The sequence below is a fragment of the Diuraphis noxia genome, unplaced genomic scaffold, assembly GCF_037042655.1.
Source record: "Diuraphis noxia isolate RWA-SAM2 unplaced genomic scaffold, SU_Dnox_SAM2 contig0002, whole genome shotgun sequence".
NCBI lineage: Eukaryota > Metazoa > Arthropoda > Insecta > Hemiptera > Aphididae > Diuraphis > Diuraphis noxia.
Window position 1 is genome coordinate 59,191,737 of NW_028301712.1, and position 20,442 is coordinate 59,212,178.

General features: G+C 29.5%; 1 protein-coding gene across 1 annotated transcript in view; it reads right to left on the reverse strand.

Annotated features, from left to right (window-relative positions):
- Positions 1-3,808: 3,808 nt before the first annotated feature.
- The window catches only part of LOC107164711 (nudix hydrolase 6), a 31,931-nt gene continuing 15,297 nt past the window's right edge, over positions 3,809-20,442 (reverse strand). The window contains exons 3-6 of the mRNA XM_015512633.2: positions 9,184-9,278; positions 7,180-7,384; positions 5,850-6,049; positions 3,809-4,121 (exon numbers count right to left, since the gene is read on the reverse strand). Coding sequence (XP_015368119.2) covers positions 3,933-4,121; positions 5,850-6,049; positions 7,180-7,384; positions 9,184-9,278 — 689 coding nt within the window. The 3' untranslated portion in view covers positions 3,809-3,932. The remainder of the gene's footprint in view (positions 4,122-5,849; positions 6,050-7,179; positions 7,385-9,183; positions 9,279-20,442) is intronic.

Sequence of the window (20,442 nt, forward strand, 5' to 3'; positions counted from 1 at the left end):
AACATTGAAAAATATATATAATGGCCTCAACTCGTACGTACTTCTTAATCACACGGGAATCAACTCAACGGTATCCGTGCAGGTGGACAGGTACCCGGGAATCAATTCGTACGCAGCCTATACCATAATTATCATAATATACAGAGTGATTCACCAGACATATGCTATTTTTGCTCACCCTTTTTATCAGTATGCAATACTTTTCTAAATTTGATATTAGACAGTTTTATGTATAATTATATAGACAGTTGAGCATTTCAAAGATCATAATTTTAAATACTTATATTTTTCTGCGCTACTATAATATATAATATAGTTTCTAACTAATGATTTGGGCGTTTGCCTTTCTGTGGTACTAAAAACTTCTTTTTTAACTAAGAACCTTTCTTTTCTATGAAAATTATTGTTAAACGGTTGATTTTTTTTAAAATGTTTGTGTTCTTACGATCCACTACTTGTATAAATCAAATTCGAATGATTATTGCTCTTTTCCTCACTTAGGTAAAGAATAAGGCTAATATAGCTAGAATAGATATGGTGACTATTCAATATATATCACATACAAAATAAATTGAATACTTCATCCAATAACCTACACTTGTGTCGGCGGGTATCTAGAACTGCCTTTAAGTCTGCTAGACTTATTTTAAACATTTAACATACAAATTATCATTGAGATTAGGCTAGGCTGTTTGAAAGATTTGAATATTAAAAATCGACCACAGTAATCGGTTTTAACTTTATTTATTAAAACAATAATTTACACAATATATGTACGCTTAATTTGTATATTTTATTTATAAAAATATAGACTAAAACGTATATAATATTATTCTTTAATCATCATTATTACTTATTGGCCAATAAATAGACAAAGATGCACGAAAATTGACAGACGTGAGAAAAAAAAACTCACGTACTGCATACATTGTAATATACATATTATATTATATACGTCGTACGACATCTATTATGAAAAATTGCAATCGATTATCGTAGTTTTACGACAAAACTCGCTCAACGTCGCAGGTGCGTGTGTGTGTGTATAAATTATAAAGCGCTATTTGTTCTAATTAACAACTATGGCCGTTAGAAAAATATTGTTTTATCGCTACACACGTTTCCTTCCTCCACGAATATAGTTTTGGATTTAATAAGCCGTTGTCAGGCGAAAACGGCATTAAAAATTAATGAAAGTGCTAATTCTGTAACGTATAATAGTAATAATAATGGTACCCAATAAATAAAACAATAAGAATCGCATTCGAAAAAAATAAATTTGAGACCATCCATTTTAAGTGCAACAAAACATTATTACGTGTTCTTATTGTGAGACGTGCAACATGGGATTGTTCACTTATTTTTTTCTTTCTCGCCATCAAGCCTTATTTTATTTATTTACCTATAATTTTATGCATTATTATATTATATTATCATTATTTAGATATACCTTGTCATATAATATGATGTGCCTGATCTATTAACTTTTTCGTTTTATCATAAAATTCTAATAATGATATTGGCTTACAATGTTTTCATCGAAACAATTCACACAATTGCCGCTGTTGCGACTGGCGAGTATAGCGCATGCCCATAAATAACAGTTAATGAAAAATAGCATTATAGTAGGCAAACTGCAAAGTATTTGTTGCAATAATAACTATAGTTGTTAGTTGTTACTAGTTCATACTATTATCAGGTGGTCAAATGTTATCGTCGAATTTCACATTATTCTTACTGCAACACTATATTATAATCTCTGTAATTGAATGCCGTTATAATAATTATGCGTTTAATTTGTATTTTTTACATTTGTTAATTATTATATTTATCGTTTTCTTTGAACGTAAGAACGTCATATTATACGCGCACAATATATATATATAATTTGTGTGTATTCCGAATAATATTATTTTATCGAAAACTGCTTAGAATCGTACTTGATTAATATAATAGCATCGACCCGAGTACATATTAAATTAAATAATGCTTCATAAATGTCGTGATATTCGTTTCAGTTTCTTTATATCTTAGTGTGTTGGAACTTGGAATTCAGCCGCATAGTTCACGAACTATAACGTTATTACATTAATAACATCTAAAATCAATAGAAAAATATAATTATTATGGCCGCGTTTCTTATTAATTATATATTATACACTCATTGTAAAGATTGAGATAAAAATGCCTAATCGAAGAAAAAATTCAGCCAGAGCCGAAACACAACATACAATATTATACAGAGTGATTTTTTATGCACGCTCGTCCTATTTTTATGTTTAAATAATGCATATAATCAAATTCTGATCTTTAGAATTTTCTAATACTTCTGAAGACCATATTTTTGAATACTCGTACCATTTAAGAATGATCCTGTGACAATACAAACTTTTATTTTTCAAATAAGAACTTTATATCATATTCAGCAGGCATTATTAATTTTATTTTTTTGAGAAATTTAATGTATTTAAGTCAAAACTTGAATGAGTAGTTTGTAAGTTTTATAACTTTTATATTATAGGTAAGGATGATAATAAGGCCAATATAGCCAATAAGTAGATATGGGTCTTAGATTATTTTAAAATATTAGTTTCGATCATTGATCTGTCAACATCACCTACTACATCTAATATTAGGTACATAGTTTATATATTTTTTAGGATTTTTATCATTAATATAAACATTTTAATAACTCAGAACTACTCAATAGAATTTTGATTTGGATACATCAACGTTTACAAGAATGTTGCCAGAGTTCGGATAATTGTAGGTATACTACCGAACCGAAATATGGTGGTGAGTATGCTCAAAAATTCACTCTGTATATAAATAAATACGACCACATAGTTGAACGAATATATTTGAAGTTTAAATAACGTTTTGATACACGCACGATGACCGTCGTTTGAAAAATATTATAAAATGGTAACCTAAAATTTAGTTCTGCAGCGATAATCGCATAATATAATACCTAAAGCATAATGTAATACACATGTATACATTACACACGTCACACACACAGCAGGCTGTACATGTGTACATATTCGGATGGTCATACAATCTGATAAGACGCGCATTACACATACGTACAATACATATTATTATTATTATACGAATGCTTTGGAATTTGCAACATTGAACATGTCCATGACAAACCGCGTGTTGTACGATGCGAAAACCATAAAAAAGCGATACTGTGATTCAGTAATTGGATATATATTATTTATATTATTACATTTTCACACGTGTACCTACATTTAATGTAATGTATATATATAACTGTACAAAGGTGAATTGTATGTTGTTCGCAATCAGAGTGTGCGCTAATAAATTAGGTCGGCATAATATTACTATATGTACATGTGTGTTATGTATATTGTATATTATATATATATAGGTGCAATCGATAATTAAAATAAAATCCAAATTACGCAGAATTCTTTATGCTCTCAATTATTCAGTATTTATGTTGTATTTCTCGTGTACTGCAATTTGAAGTACTTACCGTGTAATAGGTACCTATGCATAGGTACGCGCTGTAATTGCTTTACAAAATGTAAATCGCGCTGCGCATCGTTTTTGACACGAAAAATATTTTATTCACACGATAATAGAATAATAATAATATTATAACGACATGCAGACAGCGTATATTACCTATATACGCATCGCATCACATGCAGATTATTATATCCCAGATGTGATTACATAATATTATGTATTTATGTGTGTCATTATTATTTTTGGCCGTTTGCAGGCATTCAACATCGCAGCTAATGAGTGGAAACATAGCATAAACAACCAACAATAATAATAGTATACATATGTATTATAACCCTACACAAACAATAATAACATAGGCGTGTAATGAAGATACACATACACCTAATAACAATTAACGTATTGAAAATAATTGTTTCCACTAATGGCGTTTAGCTATCTGCACTAGAGTCTATTGGTGCACTGAACGATGGTGTGTAGCTGATAAATTCTTTATTGGTCAGTTGATGAATCGCCTTACTAGCTTTCATCGTGATGCCGTTTTTAGAATTTTCTAAAAACGTTTTGACGAAAAAACGGCTGTGTTCACCAACATCTGGACTCGTCATAAAGTCTTCGCACTAGATAAAAAGGACAATAAATAAATAAAAAGAAGAAAAAAATAATAACACAGAGTCACGGAGATATCTACTGTTTACGAAACATGACAAGAATATGTAATTTATATTATTGGATTTTTAGGTGTGACTTTCTTCATTTCTTGTACGATGGATTTATTAGTGCGTATAGTATAGGTACACGTAATACACCTATATAAATATATAATATTATCATTCTGAGTATTTAACCTGTATGGTACTGGTACAGTTTTCCCTTGATATAAATAAGACATGTTTTTAATTGGTTGACAATGATTTGGTAAAAGTGCTGCACTGTATACGAATTATTCAAAATTACAATGATCATCATTGATATTCACATCATTCTATCACGAACTGCAAATTTGTTATGAATACCAAACAATGTTCTTAATATAAACTTGTATAAAAATATTAACAATACGAGTACAATAATTCTAATAATTTAAATTTTGAAATGCGCAAATAGTACAAAAATTGCATCGTGAGGTTTTGTTATTGTTGTATTTCTATCTAAAAACTGATTTTGTACTAGGTATGTACTTAGTAATTCCTGGATTATTAAATTATCCAATTCCGATAAATTTACCCACGACAATTAATTAATTTAAATATACCTTACTTACCATATTATAATTACTTTAATATAATTATTTAACAAACGTAGTTTTTATTTTATAAATAATGGAATTATTTAAAATAGACTTCAAAGTAATAAAATTATAATATTTAAATTTAAAATCATGAATAGTCTTCACCTATAGATAATAGATTCAAGTAACATTTTTATTTAAGTATCAACATTTTATTTATAAATATAAAGATTTATTTTAAAAAGATTACATTTAAAATTAGGTCTAAATAGAAGATAAGAAACTATTATAAATTACCTTCGAAAAGAGCGTTAAAATTCAATAAACAAAAATTAATTTAAATTGCTTGGATAAATACATTTGTAATATACTTTTCAACAAACATTATATTGGTACATTAATATTTCATTTAGTTGTATATAATATTGTATGAAAGTACAGAGTGCATCAATTATAATGATATAACAATATTATGCTTGTGTGTGTGATTCATATAATTTATAAACCAATATTATTATTATTATTAATAGAAATACAGATACCTAAATGAGTATTTGTTTTTCATTGAAATAACATTAAACCAATATAAAAAACTTTAAATTTATCGGAATCGAAATGTCAATCTGTGATTTTATACTTTATAGGCAATTAAAACAATTTCGATTAGATACCGCTATTTAATTTAAAAGAATTGCGTTTGAAAAAACGATTTTATAATATTTGTTTATTTTTTAGTTTTGTAGTAAAAGTTTTTACGTTCATTAAAATTGTAAACTGGAATATTCGCCCGAGTACCTATATACTACATACCCTTAAAACTTCGTACATCTCTTGAAATATCGACTTTTGAAATAATACTTTTTTTTAGTATTCAACATAAAGGGATTATCCCCGTCGAAGCAATCTAAAGTTAGAGATAGCGAGCCAATGGAAAGTGTTAATTTGGCAGATTAACATCTGCGAGATTATAGGTGATTCAATTGTCGGAAGGGACCAGGAGGGTTATTAAAAAGTGTCATAAATCTGCTGCAAGGAAGTCACGGGTTTAATGACGTAATTTTTTTATTTTATATTTTTTTTTAGCGTTCTCGTCGAAGGTAAAACAATTCTAAATTACCTTCATCCATTTAGCTTCTGATATCTCTTTATCAATCACAATGTCGAAAGTTAACGGTCGCAACTTTGTGACGAAATACATATCAGCGCAATCGAAACTGCCACTTAAAACGTGCCTGAACGCCACTAAAGATACGAATTCAGCTCTGATGCCCGTCTCTTCAAATACTTCTCTAATGGCAGCGTCACCGATGTTTTCTCCTTAAAAAATAAAATAATATACAAACATATCAATATAATATATTATATTATGTACAGTAGTGCCGTATATACTATAGTGAGGAGGGGGTTAAGAGATTCACCCACTCGGAAAATAAATCCCATATACGTCGCTATATGTACAGCGCATATATATGTATATGATGTAACAGAAAAAAGATATTTCCACGCGAGCTCGATAAATTATTAATACACCTCGCACGTACAAATATTATTTTGTAAATTATATTTATTATTTTAATATGTAGGTACTTATATACACTATATAACAAATAGACGGGCAATAATTATTGTTATCCGTTGTAATATTATCGAGCATTCAACACGTACGTTTGCGTGTTACTTTATCCTTATGGTATAGTGTACGAATATAGAAATGCGAATTATTAATATTTTTGTACTGTAAATTATAATAACATGCGTGTAAATATGACGGGTCGCCAGTATAATATTTAGCAAAAAAATAAAATATCGGGTTCCGGTTTGTAAAATAATAACATGATCACTGATCATTAGTGGTAATATCACAGGATTCCGTCAGTATTAAAAAATAAAAATAAATGATAATAGATTATAGTGATTATACCAAATATTTTTCGTCCCGATATTACATCAGCTAGTATACCACTACCCTTATGTTGCGGCCAAGGACACGAAAAATCATTAAAACAATTCAACACATTTATTATAGCCAATATCCACGTATACTTATACAGTTTTAGATACGACAATTGCTAAATTAAAACAGAAATAAGTAAAAACCACAGTTTTACGACATTCGTACTCATTAAATATTTTAACCGTGTGTAATGAGTCGAATAAATTGACACATATTGAAATGATTTCAAACACGAAATTAACGACCATTATTTTAATAACCTTATTTGAGTATGAGATTTTTTACCGGAAAATCAGTTTTATTTCTTTTTCATACTTTCACCGACTAATTTTTATTTTCAAGTCATGTAATTACCATTTGTATTTTTTTTTTAATTACACTAAGGATTACCTCATAAATATGTAAACGCGTAGACATATTACATTATATATTATGTGAATATGAACCAACTATATAGGGACAATAAAACCTTATTTAAGTAGAAAATGCTCACCAGGATTTACATAACCTCCGGGCAATTTCCAAAATGGAATGCTATGCTCTTTGACGACTAACAAATGATCATCGCGTATCACTAGACCTCCTGCCCCGGTATACGTATGAGGGGAGTCTACTGTAGATGTGCTTTCACCCCTTAAACGTTTGTACATCCACAGTTCGTTACCGTCCGGTGATGTTCTGTGAAACAGGAAATTGTTCTAGAACCAAACACAATATATTTTATTATGTACACGTGTGGTTGGAAATCCTAAAAGCCAAACGAAACGTTAATATGTTATGTAGGACTTAGAAATGTGTCAAAACACAAAGCCCAGCAAGTTTCAGAAGTATTACCTTTTCAATATGAAATGACATGTCGTATAGAACATCAGTTATATTGTTATTATTATTATTTTTTTATCACAAACATTCAGTGACGAAAAATTCACAACAGAAAAAAAAATATAATACAATATTGTCATCCAAAACAAGTTTTTTGATGATAAATTTATTAATCTTGTATAACATTTTTTGAGTTTTGTTATAAAATTCGACATTTGTATCTCATAAGATTTGAGACTTTTTTCTTTTATATTTGTATAATTTGAATTTTAAATTTAAATAAAAAACTATGGTAAAAAAGTGAATAATAGGTAGATATAGGTATCATATGTTTGAATGTTTCATATGTTTAATATAATTAATTCAAATTTAGGGTATTTTAAATTTTGTTTTGTTTTTTTTTTTTTTGAGGAAAATTATTTTTATCCGTAGAAATATGCCAATATGTAAATATATTTTGAACTAGAGTTTTTATATTTGACTGCAAAACAATACAGTCTATTTTTTTTTGATTATTGTTATATACTTCATAAAAATATATAACTAGGTTATTAATTTTTATTTAAAGTGATTAAACAACTAGTATTAGAATATTTAAAAATATGATTAATACCTAGAAAAATAATACTATTTAATTATTTCATAAAAGAAGGTTAAATACTAAATAGAACCTATATCTAATAATTATTTATAAGTAATCAACGAAGAGAATACTTTACTTCTAAGTTCTTTCACGAAGCCAAAAGTTATAAAAGTAAATGTATCCCCAACTTTAAGTTTAGCAGAAAAGTAAATTTTAATTCTACTCATACAGTATTTTCAAAACTTGTGAGGCATTGTCTTTAACTAAAGTTTTTCACGGCTGAACGATTATAAATGATTAAAAGGGTCTTAGAAGATAACATACTGCTGTTTTACTTATACCATATTAAATGCTGAGTAAAGTATAAAAAATAATTATAAATGAAACTTGAAAGTAACGATTTTTTTTAAAAATATTTGCAGCTAACGATTTAAAAACTTAATAGTCTTTTTATGAACAAGTTAAAAACACACAATTAATAAACCGTTATTGAAGGATATTTTATTATTTAGTAATAAGTACTTATAATATTTAATTCGAATACAATATTATATCTAAATTTTAAATACACATAATAATTTTTTATTTAAATAAAAAAATACATTTTTCGTATTCGTCGCAACTACATATTTACATATACCTACCTATGCATAGATATTAAAGTAAAGTTGTATAAATATTATTTAATACGTATATCATATGTACCTATGTTTACTAACAAAAAAGCTAATTATTAAAGATGTATTCTGGTATTATGATCCGATTAATCTAAATTATTATAAATTATAAATATAATATATTATTATGGCTATAATATGAATAGTTTTATATTTAACGTTGGCCAATCAAAGTTCAAACAAGGATACCCCCCTTACATTTAAAAATAATTTAATTTAGGTTTAAAAAAACTCAAGATGTAATAGTGTGGTCGAGAGTAAATTTAAGAAATTATGATGTTTGTATATATAAAGTAAAATAGGTAGGTAAGGTTATACTTGGCCGTATTGTCTAACTATTTTATTCAAACCAGCTCTTAATGGGTTTCAGACTTTCATTGCACACTATAGGATTGTATTGTTATGAACTTCTTACTTTAGCCAATTCAGAAATCCAATGCGCATGTTGACGAGCTATCCGGAACCACACCAAGTGCACCTGTTCATCCGCCGACCATTTAATTAGAGATCCTGTGAAAATAATGGTTTTTTGAAAACGTGTTAAACACAAGTTCCGAAGAACGTGATCGGGCCCCATATGGCAGCAACTACCCTTGTGAGAGGAGGGTGAGTGGCTTAGTGTAAAAAAAAAAATACAACAACAACAAAACTGAAGGGGGTGAAGTTCAATTTCGGGGGCTGCGTCATGTTGTGGCGTGGAAAGTAGATAGAGGAAAGGGGAAGAGCAAGAGGGAGAGGTTGTTGGAAAGAGCGAAATGGAGGGAGGATTAATGTAGAGTACAGAATCCCCAGGGTATACGCGCACACGCTCTCGCGGCCCAGGGAATAAATCACAGATTAACTTGAAGGTTCGCATTCAAATTTATGTCGATGGATTGTATAGTGGTATAAGGGAAATATGGCAAAAAAAAAAAAATAAATAAATAAAATTTTTTTACACATGCACTGCATATATGCGTGTATAAATGTATATTATATTCCGTTGTAAATCCGTTTCGAGCAAAAAGTTTTTTCTGTACGATGGGTGGCGGAGGGAGGGGGGGAGGAGGAGGAAAGCTTGATGTCGATTATGCACAAGTTTTAGTTGGTTGTTAAAAATATGTTAGCATGAATATCATAAACTATTGTCAGTATTTTTAAACATTGACAGCCTTTGCATAACGATAATGTTTATTTTTCAAACTCGACTTAATACCTTTAGGAACTCTGGCAACTTGTCAAAAACGGCAAGTCTTAGTCATCGTTTTACTCGCAGAAGATTTGTACATAATTAACAGATTTATTATCAAACGGCTTCGAAGAAATAAACATATGGTATACAAAAGCAGACAAATTGACGATTTTAGTACATTAATTGTATAATATACAGAGGTAAAAAAAACTACAAAGCGTTAAAAAAAAAATAATAAAAAATGTTTCCGGTTGTATGTTTACGAATGTCTAATTTTTTGTTGTCGCTATTTTTAATCAACATGTCTGTTTAATTACTTCAAAATTAAAATAAATCGACGAAACATTATTTTAATTTGTTTATTGTTATCGCAGATCAATGTGTTTTGGACACATTGTTTGATATAAATATTGTATTGTAATCCGTGAGTACTATAAAATAATTAAAATATTTTGTTGTTGACAACAGTATAAGCTAGGTACTTAACTATAATATACAATATGAGTTATATATAACATTTATCGGTTACCCTATATCAAAACATTTAAATTGTTTCACATAAAGTTCTCACTATATGTATGTTAGTGGACACAAAATATTAAGTGTGAAACAGCTGAACAAAGTACATAGAGAAATAATATAAATGGTTATTTTGAATTCGTAGGTTGATAATGATATAAAATAATGAAATATTATGATTAATATTAATAAGTAAACAGTGGTGACGTAATGAAATTTCCCAAAAATATACAGTTCATATTATCATTATTCATTATACATTTTTTCTGTTAAAAAAAATGAAAAGAATTTAATCATGTACCTAGCTTTTGTAAATAATTGTATTTGTATTATAATAGTAGCTACCTAAAATAGCTGCAGTACTTAAATCAATGTTTAACAAGTTCAATTAAATAATACTTAGGAACGTGTTTTTGTATGTATGTTATTCATACATTGGTAATCAGTTTTTAGTGTAAGATTTCATTAGTTTTAGTAGTTTTACTTAATATATATCACTCGTATATTAAGTTTCGGCATCGCGGCTTCTCTGACCATTATATTTTATAGCTGAATACATTAATATTTTATTTTTTTATATAATATCGTATTACAATAGTGAATAGGAACTATAAAAAAATAATATTATAACTTACAACAAATAAGTTAAATAAAAAAATGACTGGTCATTTAAAAGTTTGATATAAAAAAGGAATAATGGTGGCATTTTTATATCTGACCGTAATTAAATGCAGCTATTGAATTAAAAATACTGTTTGTTTCCACTTTCCAGTTGAACTTAAAAAAAAGAGGGTGGCATTTCGGAACATTAATTTCACTGTTGGCCACTTGTCTTGCTTATCTCGCTTCAGCCGCGTGGAAATTGCATTTAGGATAGGTCACTTGGTTGGTGTGTTGTCTTTTAAATCCGAAAACGATTAATCATCAAATTCTAAAAACAATTCTAGACGAAACTTTTAGTGTTGTTTAGGTTACAACCATGAATGGTGTAGTTTTTATATCATCACAAAGTAATGAGAAATTTAAAATTTCGACACATTATCCGAAGTACAATCTTCGTTCAATTTCCGGTTGGTTGAATATAGGTTCTACCAGACAGTTTAAATTCAGTCTACTATCAACAACACTAAAAAATAATAGTAATAATAAACACATCAAAGATAAGCTAGCTTTCTTGATATGCTCTGATGCTTAGTATTTAAATATTTTAAATATAAATGTACAACTGCCTTATACATTTATTTTATATCAGCATTTTTTATTTGTACCTAATGTTTAAAGTATAATACTCATATTGTATTATATTATAATAGCTTTTCAAATCCAACATAGGTAAAATAAATATGTAGTAATTAATGTAAGGTATAATTTTTTTATAAACACATACTTGCCTACTATAGACGTGTTTTTGACATTCAATATTATTTTAAATTTTCATCGCATTTTACACATATTGTCCAACAGTTTTTTACTCGAATTTTTGTAGTGTAAAACTATTAAACCATGTGGCCATGTGGAATGTAAACGGTCTAAATAATATGTGATGTATAAATAATTTTTTTCTATCAAAACATTTTGTTCCTAAATTTCTCTCAGACGTCAAAACCATAACCCAAAATATCAGTGTTATAAAAATGTGTAGCCGTTTTGAAATATCTAGCTCAAGACATTTTCGTCAAAAATAATTAAACTTTATAGTTTTCAAAAATAAAATTTTAATACACATAAATATTAAATGGCTAACTTAATAATATGTTTCACTATGAATGTTTCATGGTAATATTAGTTAACAATTCAAAAATAAAGGTAACCTTATGGAATTTATAGAATTTTTCTGTATCATTAGGTAACATTAATTAAAAATATATGATCGGTTTAAAAATATTTCAATGTTTGAAACATAATTTAAAGATATTATGGCTAAATAAAAAACTCGTAAACATATATATATATATATATATATATATATATATATATATATATATAATACATATTAAAGGTTTTATTTTTAAATGGACTAAAAAAGCTAATTGAATCATAAACAATTGTTGTACTTATGGACTATGTTCTTGAAACGTTTCTCGATCCCAATTAATTCATCAGAACAAAACCTTCAATTACTGTAGCCAGTCAGCCACGCCGTTGGCATTTTCCATTACCTACTCTATACTCTGATTATTATTCAGTTCACTTAATATGGGTCTCGATGGTAAATGGCAATAAACTCGTGTGAAAATTATATACGAGCCTGTGTGCATGAGTGTAAATTAAAAATGTTCTGGTCCCAGCATGGAACACGAGATTCGAGTAAAACACAAATTTCCAGGGTCCTCGAGTATGCCAAATCAGAATGGACACAGTAGTATTATACATGTATTATTTCTGTACATTCAAATTGCACGAAAAATGAAATATTTTAATGAAACGAGAGATGAAAATATTTACATAATTTTATCAAAATATCCGACAGGTTATATTATGTATACTATTCGGAGTGAGCGGTATTGAACGCAGAGAGGTTACTCATCCGGACGTAACCACTTTAGGGCGGGAACGCATTCGAGAGGGTTGTGGCGTTTAATCAAATTTGTTGCGAATAGTGATATCTCTTCATTTTTTGAAACACTAAAAATTATTTTGAATACATGTACCTATATATATTATATACCTTATACTACAACGTCCAAAACTTATTTTCATATTATTATAATGTGCTCGGTGTTTAACATATAATTATTATACAACAAACCCACGAGTCGTGACATAAATTTAATACATCACATATAAATTTGAGTTATTTATTCACGTAATTTTCGTTAAAATATTTTCACAACATTTAGTTTATTAAAAAAATATCATTGTTAGTATTTTTCAATGATTAAACTAACTATAATAATATGAATATAGCAATAACTATATGGAATGAACAAAACAAAATAATCATGATCAAACATTCAAAAGTGTTCAAACAAACGACTACTGTAGAATACTATGATAATAATAATAATAATAATGGTATATTAGATTTTAGGTTGCGACAAAAGGCAGGCAACTGTGAAGAAGATATTGAAAATCGATTCTTAAGGAATTGTTTATTTGTAAAATAAATAAAAGACTTTTGAGCTTGAAAAATAACCTAAGGAAAAGTAGTTTTCTATTGTCAGCCAAACTACAGTAAATAGTTCAAGAAGATTGTTTTAGTTTGTTCTCATTTCGGAGATGGAATTAAAATTTAAAAATGTGATTTAAATGCTTTTAAAAAGTCCCAACATATGACTTTTCATGGTGGAAAACTTTACGTTAGATACCTATATTTTATATATCGTCAGATTATAGGATAGCAGGAAAACAGTTGAAAAGAGTCATTCGTATTAATAATAATGCAGTCTATAGAACGGCGAAAACCACTTCAAAGCCTACGGATCTTTCTAATGAATTATATTTTACAATCGCATTACTATATATTATAATACATTTCTATTACATTTGACGGTATGTTTATTTCAAAAACATAATACGACACCGAACGGTATTGACATAGTAAATAGTAATGATAATGGCGTATAGTTAGTATATATAATATATAATATTATTAATTATTTATTAATAATTATAGGTAGGTTGGTAGGTAGTAGAAGAGATTATCGTCGGATCGTCATAATATTATAATCGTCGCTGCTGTATTATTCAATGACTATGGTTTAAGTGTTTGTAGGTACGCGAAAACAGTGGCAGCGGCGTTGATGACGGCGTTTTTGCGAATCGGATACGGTTCAAGTCCGATGTCACCGCAGGCAACTTATTCGCTACATGGCTCGTAAAGCTCATCCGGATGTGGGTAGGAGGTGATGGGCTATCCTGAGGCGACAGCAGAGGTGCGCTTAATCTTGGCGCGGTTAATAGATCGACAGCGTTTGTTGTCACTAACATATATTATATACATATATATAAAATGTATTAATGTATATTATTATGTACCTAACTACAGAGTGATACATTTACCACCTTGCAGGATATACTTATTTTCTGAGTAAATTATTTTGTTTTTATACAATTTGAAGCATTGAGAATTTATAACCCATTAGTTTTTTTGTAAATAAAAATTATATTTTATCATGGTGGAGGTTTTTTTTTAATTTTGTTTCATAGCAACCCGTTAATTTTTAATTCTACAATTCTTTTTTTCAAATATTTTGATTTAAGAATATCGAATACTGAATAGATGATGTTTTATTTTATTGATAATCACTTAAAGTTTAGATAAAAAGGTGAGTAACTAGTAAAATACAAGCCAAAGTACGCAAACGTTAAGCAAGGGCCAAGGTTAGATAACTTTTGGATACAACGCTCATCTAAACTTTAAAATAATTACCTATTGATAAAAATAATTATACTCATTCAATATTTGATATTTATACATAATCATTTTTTAGAAAAAAAGTATTCTGTTTCTGTAGGCTGTAGTTAAATTAAAAATATCTATTATCTATAATTATAAAAGTATATTGACAAATCAATAAAGGCAACACTAAAAAAGGACACGTGGTAATAATAATTGTATAGGTACTGAAAAAATGCAGTGTTACAAAATATATTAAAAATCGGATACAATTTATTGTATTTCAAAACACAAAACTTATTGAAAGTTAGTGTGGTGAGTTAAAGGGATCACGCCGTATCGTGTGCCGTCGCCCGTCGGTATACAATATAATACGTGTAACGTGTCGGAGTGTATGTGTGTGAATAAAGGGATTGCCGTGGGGAGGGGGCGCAGCTTTTAAACCACCTATGTTTGTTCTAGTTAATAATTTAAGCATCCGCTCGGCGGCGTCGGTCACGGGACGCTTTAAAATAAACGTTACCGTGGCGGTGGCTCGTGCGAGCGCATTATTATTATTATACATAATATACAGCAGCCATAATAATAATAATAATAATAACAATAAACATGAGTAAAACGAGCGCCGCATTAAATTTTCAACGACACTTTAATAGGTGCGATCGACGACGCATAATTATTATTATAAAATATAATAATATTGTCGTCTCAAACGCGTTAATATTATTATTATGTTACGGTGGCGCAGTTACTCGTAGTTACGACCAACGTCACGTCAACGCTGCCAAAAAGCGTGCGCGCTAATGTGCGGACTTCGACGTGTGTAGCACCGTAGTTGCACCTTCCTCGTCCTGCGTGTACAATATTATGGTGGCGGTCCAAAGTCAGATCGATAGGGTGCCTCTAGGGAGCCCTCCTATGGCACAAGAGAAAAAAAAACACTCGTGAATTATATTTATGAAGTCTGGGTATAACCCGATTACGCGTGCCCGCATCACTTCCGCGGGGTCCAAATTGCTTTTTCCCATCAAACCAATCAACAGCCGTTCGTGAATCGTAATTTTTCGGCTATTAAACAATACGCGCGAAGACAACGACAACAGAAAAAAAAAGGTAATTGTTTTAAGTTTTCAGCGGCGGAATCACTTTCATAATATTTTATACTGCCAGTTTTATTTTTTTGCCCATGCGCCATGCCGCTGCGGTGGTTCGAAAATTTATTTATTTATTTATTAATAAGACGGGCGGAAGCCTAATTTAGATATAAAAACAAACTTAATATTTACATTATTAAGATTATAGATGATGTAGAACTAGCAATATTATAAATACAACAAAAATTACAAATAAACTAGAGTAGGTAAGAGAAAAAGGGTCAAGATTTGCATGTCTCATACAACGAGTAAGGAGTTTGTTAACCAGATAGTCAGTGCTTAATGTCGGTATAGCGAAAGGGGAAACGTTACGAGTATGGCGTGCAGGGACCCTGAAATGAATATGTTGAAGGAGAGATAGTGAATCGGTTATCCCACAAATTAGGTTTAGAAGGAAGAGCTAGTCATGAGCAGATCGGCGATCTACCAGTGGAAGTAGATTCAACCAGGCCATAGTCATGTGGAGGATGGTGGATATTAAGCTTAAACCCAGCAAAGCTGAGAAATGTACGTTAGACATGTTCAATAGATTGGTAGTGGACCAGTGATTGGGGATTCCATATCACGGAACCGTACTCGAGAATGGGCCTAACCAACGCACAATACAGTTTCTTTAGGGATCTAGTTAATTCAAACTCACTAGCAATTCTTTTAATAAAATCTAACGTCCTAATTGCCTTTAATGTTATGTGGTCAATGTGGACTCTAGGAGAAAGTGAGGGAACTAGGATGAAACCGAGATCACAAGTAACAGTATCAAAGGAATTAAGGATGGAGCTCATAATAGAATATGAGAATTTACGAGAGAAGCGGCGTCTAGACGTGAAGGACATAGACTTACATTTATTAACATTGAGGGACAAACCAATAGTATCACCACACACGACAAAACGGTCCAAGTTCTCTTGTAAGTGCTTGCAGTCAGTCAACGAATCAACTTTGAGAAAAAGCTTTATATCATCGGCAAAACATAGAAGCTTATAATGGCGAGGGATATTAGAGACACTGTTTATCAATAGCGAGAACAGGATAGGAGATAAGTGTCCACCTTGCGGGACACCAGAGGTTGCGGTAAATATCTGAGACTTTAATCCGTATAGCTTAACTCATTGTGGCCTACTTAATAAATAGAACCGTATCCATCCAAGGAAAGGGTAGCCGAATCATAGAGCTTCCAGAAAAAATATTAACATTTCATGGTTTACGGAGTCAAACGATTTGGAAAAATTAGTATAAATAACGTCTAATTGGGACCCGAATTTGAAGGCGTCATAAATGTATTTATTAAAAGTTATATTACAAGTTTCAGTAGAGCGCCCCGGGTGGAAACCATGCTGCTCATTTATCAGGACTGGATTTAGAAAAGGCATTATACGTACTGTCTAAGATTAAAGATTCGAAGGTTTTGGACAAGTGAGAAAGAATATAAATAGGCGGGTAGTTTTTCACGTCAGAAGTATGACCAGATTTAAGAATAGGGGTTATATGGCTAATTTTCCTTATTGCTGGAAAAACACTTTCATCTTAAGATTGACGAATCTAGTAACCAAAGTGGAAAAGAGATTATTTGCCTTAGCTGATAAATAAAATCACTCGGGATACCATCAAGTCCAACTGATGTTATACCTCACAGGGTGGTTAGTTTAAGCAGCACGTGTTCGATAGAAAAATCAGCAGTGTTGGGCAAATCAAAAAAATGAATATTAAGTGACTCTCAGTCAGTGTCAAGACGAGTTGAGGAGTAAACCGAGCTAAAGTGAAGAGCAAACAAATCAACAGTTTCTAGCTCGTTTGTACTGGAATGGTTGTTTAAGCGGAGTGCTTTCGGAATTGCACTGGCAGAACGATTTTTACGAACGAAATTCCAGAACTTTTGGAAAATATACTTGGCCTGATATCGCTTTACGAACTTTTAAAAATTCAATTTTTCGATTTTAAAATTATTTTTTGGATGCTGCCCAAATCTACACGAGTATTATAATAAAACTTTATTCGTAGGTACTATATATGTATATGTCACTGCAAAGTGTATATTCGATTATAATGCATGATAATGTTTGTTGTTCACAGTAAAATGACATATATTTTACCAATTGAGTGCCAAATTAGTGAAAAATTAAAGCTAGTGCTATAAGTCATAAAGGTATTAAAAAATATCGAGATGAAACATCAATGTATAAGCATTAATACAAATACATACAATTTTTAAAGGTTGATCAATAGCTTTAAAAACAATAATTTTTTTTTTTTTATAAACTTTGGATGCTTTCGTTGAGAAATATTATCATCTGTCGTAACTAAATAATATTCTGGTGAATATGACGGTTTGATATTAGCAGCGAAAGGTTACAATTTTAAATTATTTAATATTTTAATAAAAAATAATATTGTCAAAATTATTATATGCATATACAGGAATAGCAAAATACTTATAAATAAATATTGAGATATATCGGTAGGTGCTATCGAATATACATAGAAACCCTATTTATTTGATTCTTTAATTTCACCACTTTAAACACTAGATACTCCATTCATTAAAAGATGATTCAAAATACAATATTTCCGATGATGGTTATTTTTTTTTAGTTTATTTAAACGTGGCCATTATAAAAACGTTTTATTTAAACAGTAAAAATAAAATAAAAATCAGTCCATTATTACCTCAATTTAATAATTCTATAACTATAAATCAAGTCTCTGTAATATTTCAGAATGATAATAAATTAATAATGATTTGTGACACAATCCAGTAACTCACACTTACAAACTTATAAATATTGAAACAAAGAAAACAACAATAATAATTTAATGAGAGAAAAATACTGTTTCTCAGGCATATTAAAAAAAAAATTAGCAAATAATATAAGACAAGATGGACATGAATTTTTATTTTTAAATCTATATTATATGTAAAAAAAAACATTGGCATTTTTATGTTTTACTTAATATAATTTCCATGGTTACTAAAATAAAGGCAATAAAATTAAATGTTAATAAAAATTATATACAAATGATAGTAAGTTATGAGATAACTTTAAAATCATTCAAAGCAATGTAGCCAGTGGCGTACGCAGGATTTTACATTGGGGGGTTGGGGGGGGGGGCTTGAAAATGGATTTACCTATTGATATCCTTGAATTAGAAACACCCTTTTAGATATGTAAATATTTTTTTTACCTCTGACTTATTAGATCATATATGTTGTGGACATAAATATGGTGTACAGAACAACTCTAATACCTCCTTCAAAAATTAATAATGAAGATTTACAAAAATATAAGTATAAATAAGTATTCTTATAATTATGAATTAGGTAATACATCTAATATTAGAAATTATTAGTCTCCGGTATAAGGTTATGATTTAATAAAAACTTCTATGGCTGTAAATAGTGTAAATATATTTTAAACTTATTAGACTGGACTAAATGTATTTTATTGCCCATTTTGTTGTTTAAACATTTTTATTTAGTCCAATCTAATAACTGTAATCGCTTAGATGACGTTTTTGAAAATTATTGTAGAACTTCCAAAATTACATAGATAACTGATAAGTATAATAACGAAAGTCGAAAAATTATCGGAAATCGGAATGTTGGCTTTTTTTATAGATTGACGTTGTTCGGATTGTTGGTAACATAGTACGTTCGATTGTAATCATAGATTATAGATATCTACATATCTATGGATTGTGGTCGTCATCACAATTAAAGATATTAATTATAGTAATAATATACAACATACTAATATACGGTATCTTAGTCCGTGGTTGTAATAAATGGGGAAATACACACTTAGATCATAGGCGCACATAGGGTGTGAATTTAGGGGGTGCTGAAATAATTTATAGTACACAGACCCGTGGGGAGCGAAGCCCCCCACTACACCACCCTGATACTATAATAATTGCATTGCAATAATTATAAATTTTATTAAAAATAAAAATAAATATTTTGTAATTATATTAAAAGTTATAATAACATGTAATCATTAATTATTAATGTTAGACAAAATTTAATTTTCTGTTTGATATTGCAAATGTTTGCATTATAATTTCTCCCTCTATTTTATTGGTAAGATCTCTCTCAATGCTAAGCGTAGATAGCTTGGTAAATCTTTCTATCTTTCTTGGCCCATATTGGTGCGTAACCAGTTTTTCAATCTACGCATAGCGCCATAGCTGAGAAGGAGCGTTCACACGTTGACGAAGAAATTGGAATTGTTATTCCCAATAGCTTACAGACATTTGGAAACGAACTTTTATAACATTGATTTTTCATGCCTTCATATATAAAGCTGGCTGGTAGACTATTCATTAAAACCATCATTTCTGCTGATAAACTAACTGTTGATATTTTCAAAATATCCTGATATACATAAACAGATTTATATAATAATATTTCAAAAGATATGACTATGTAATAAATATTTTAAATAGTTTATGCAGTGCTAATTTTAAACCTGGGAGTGCTAAGCACCCCCAAGCACC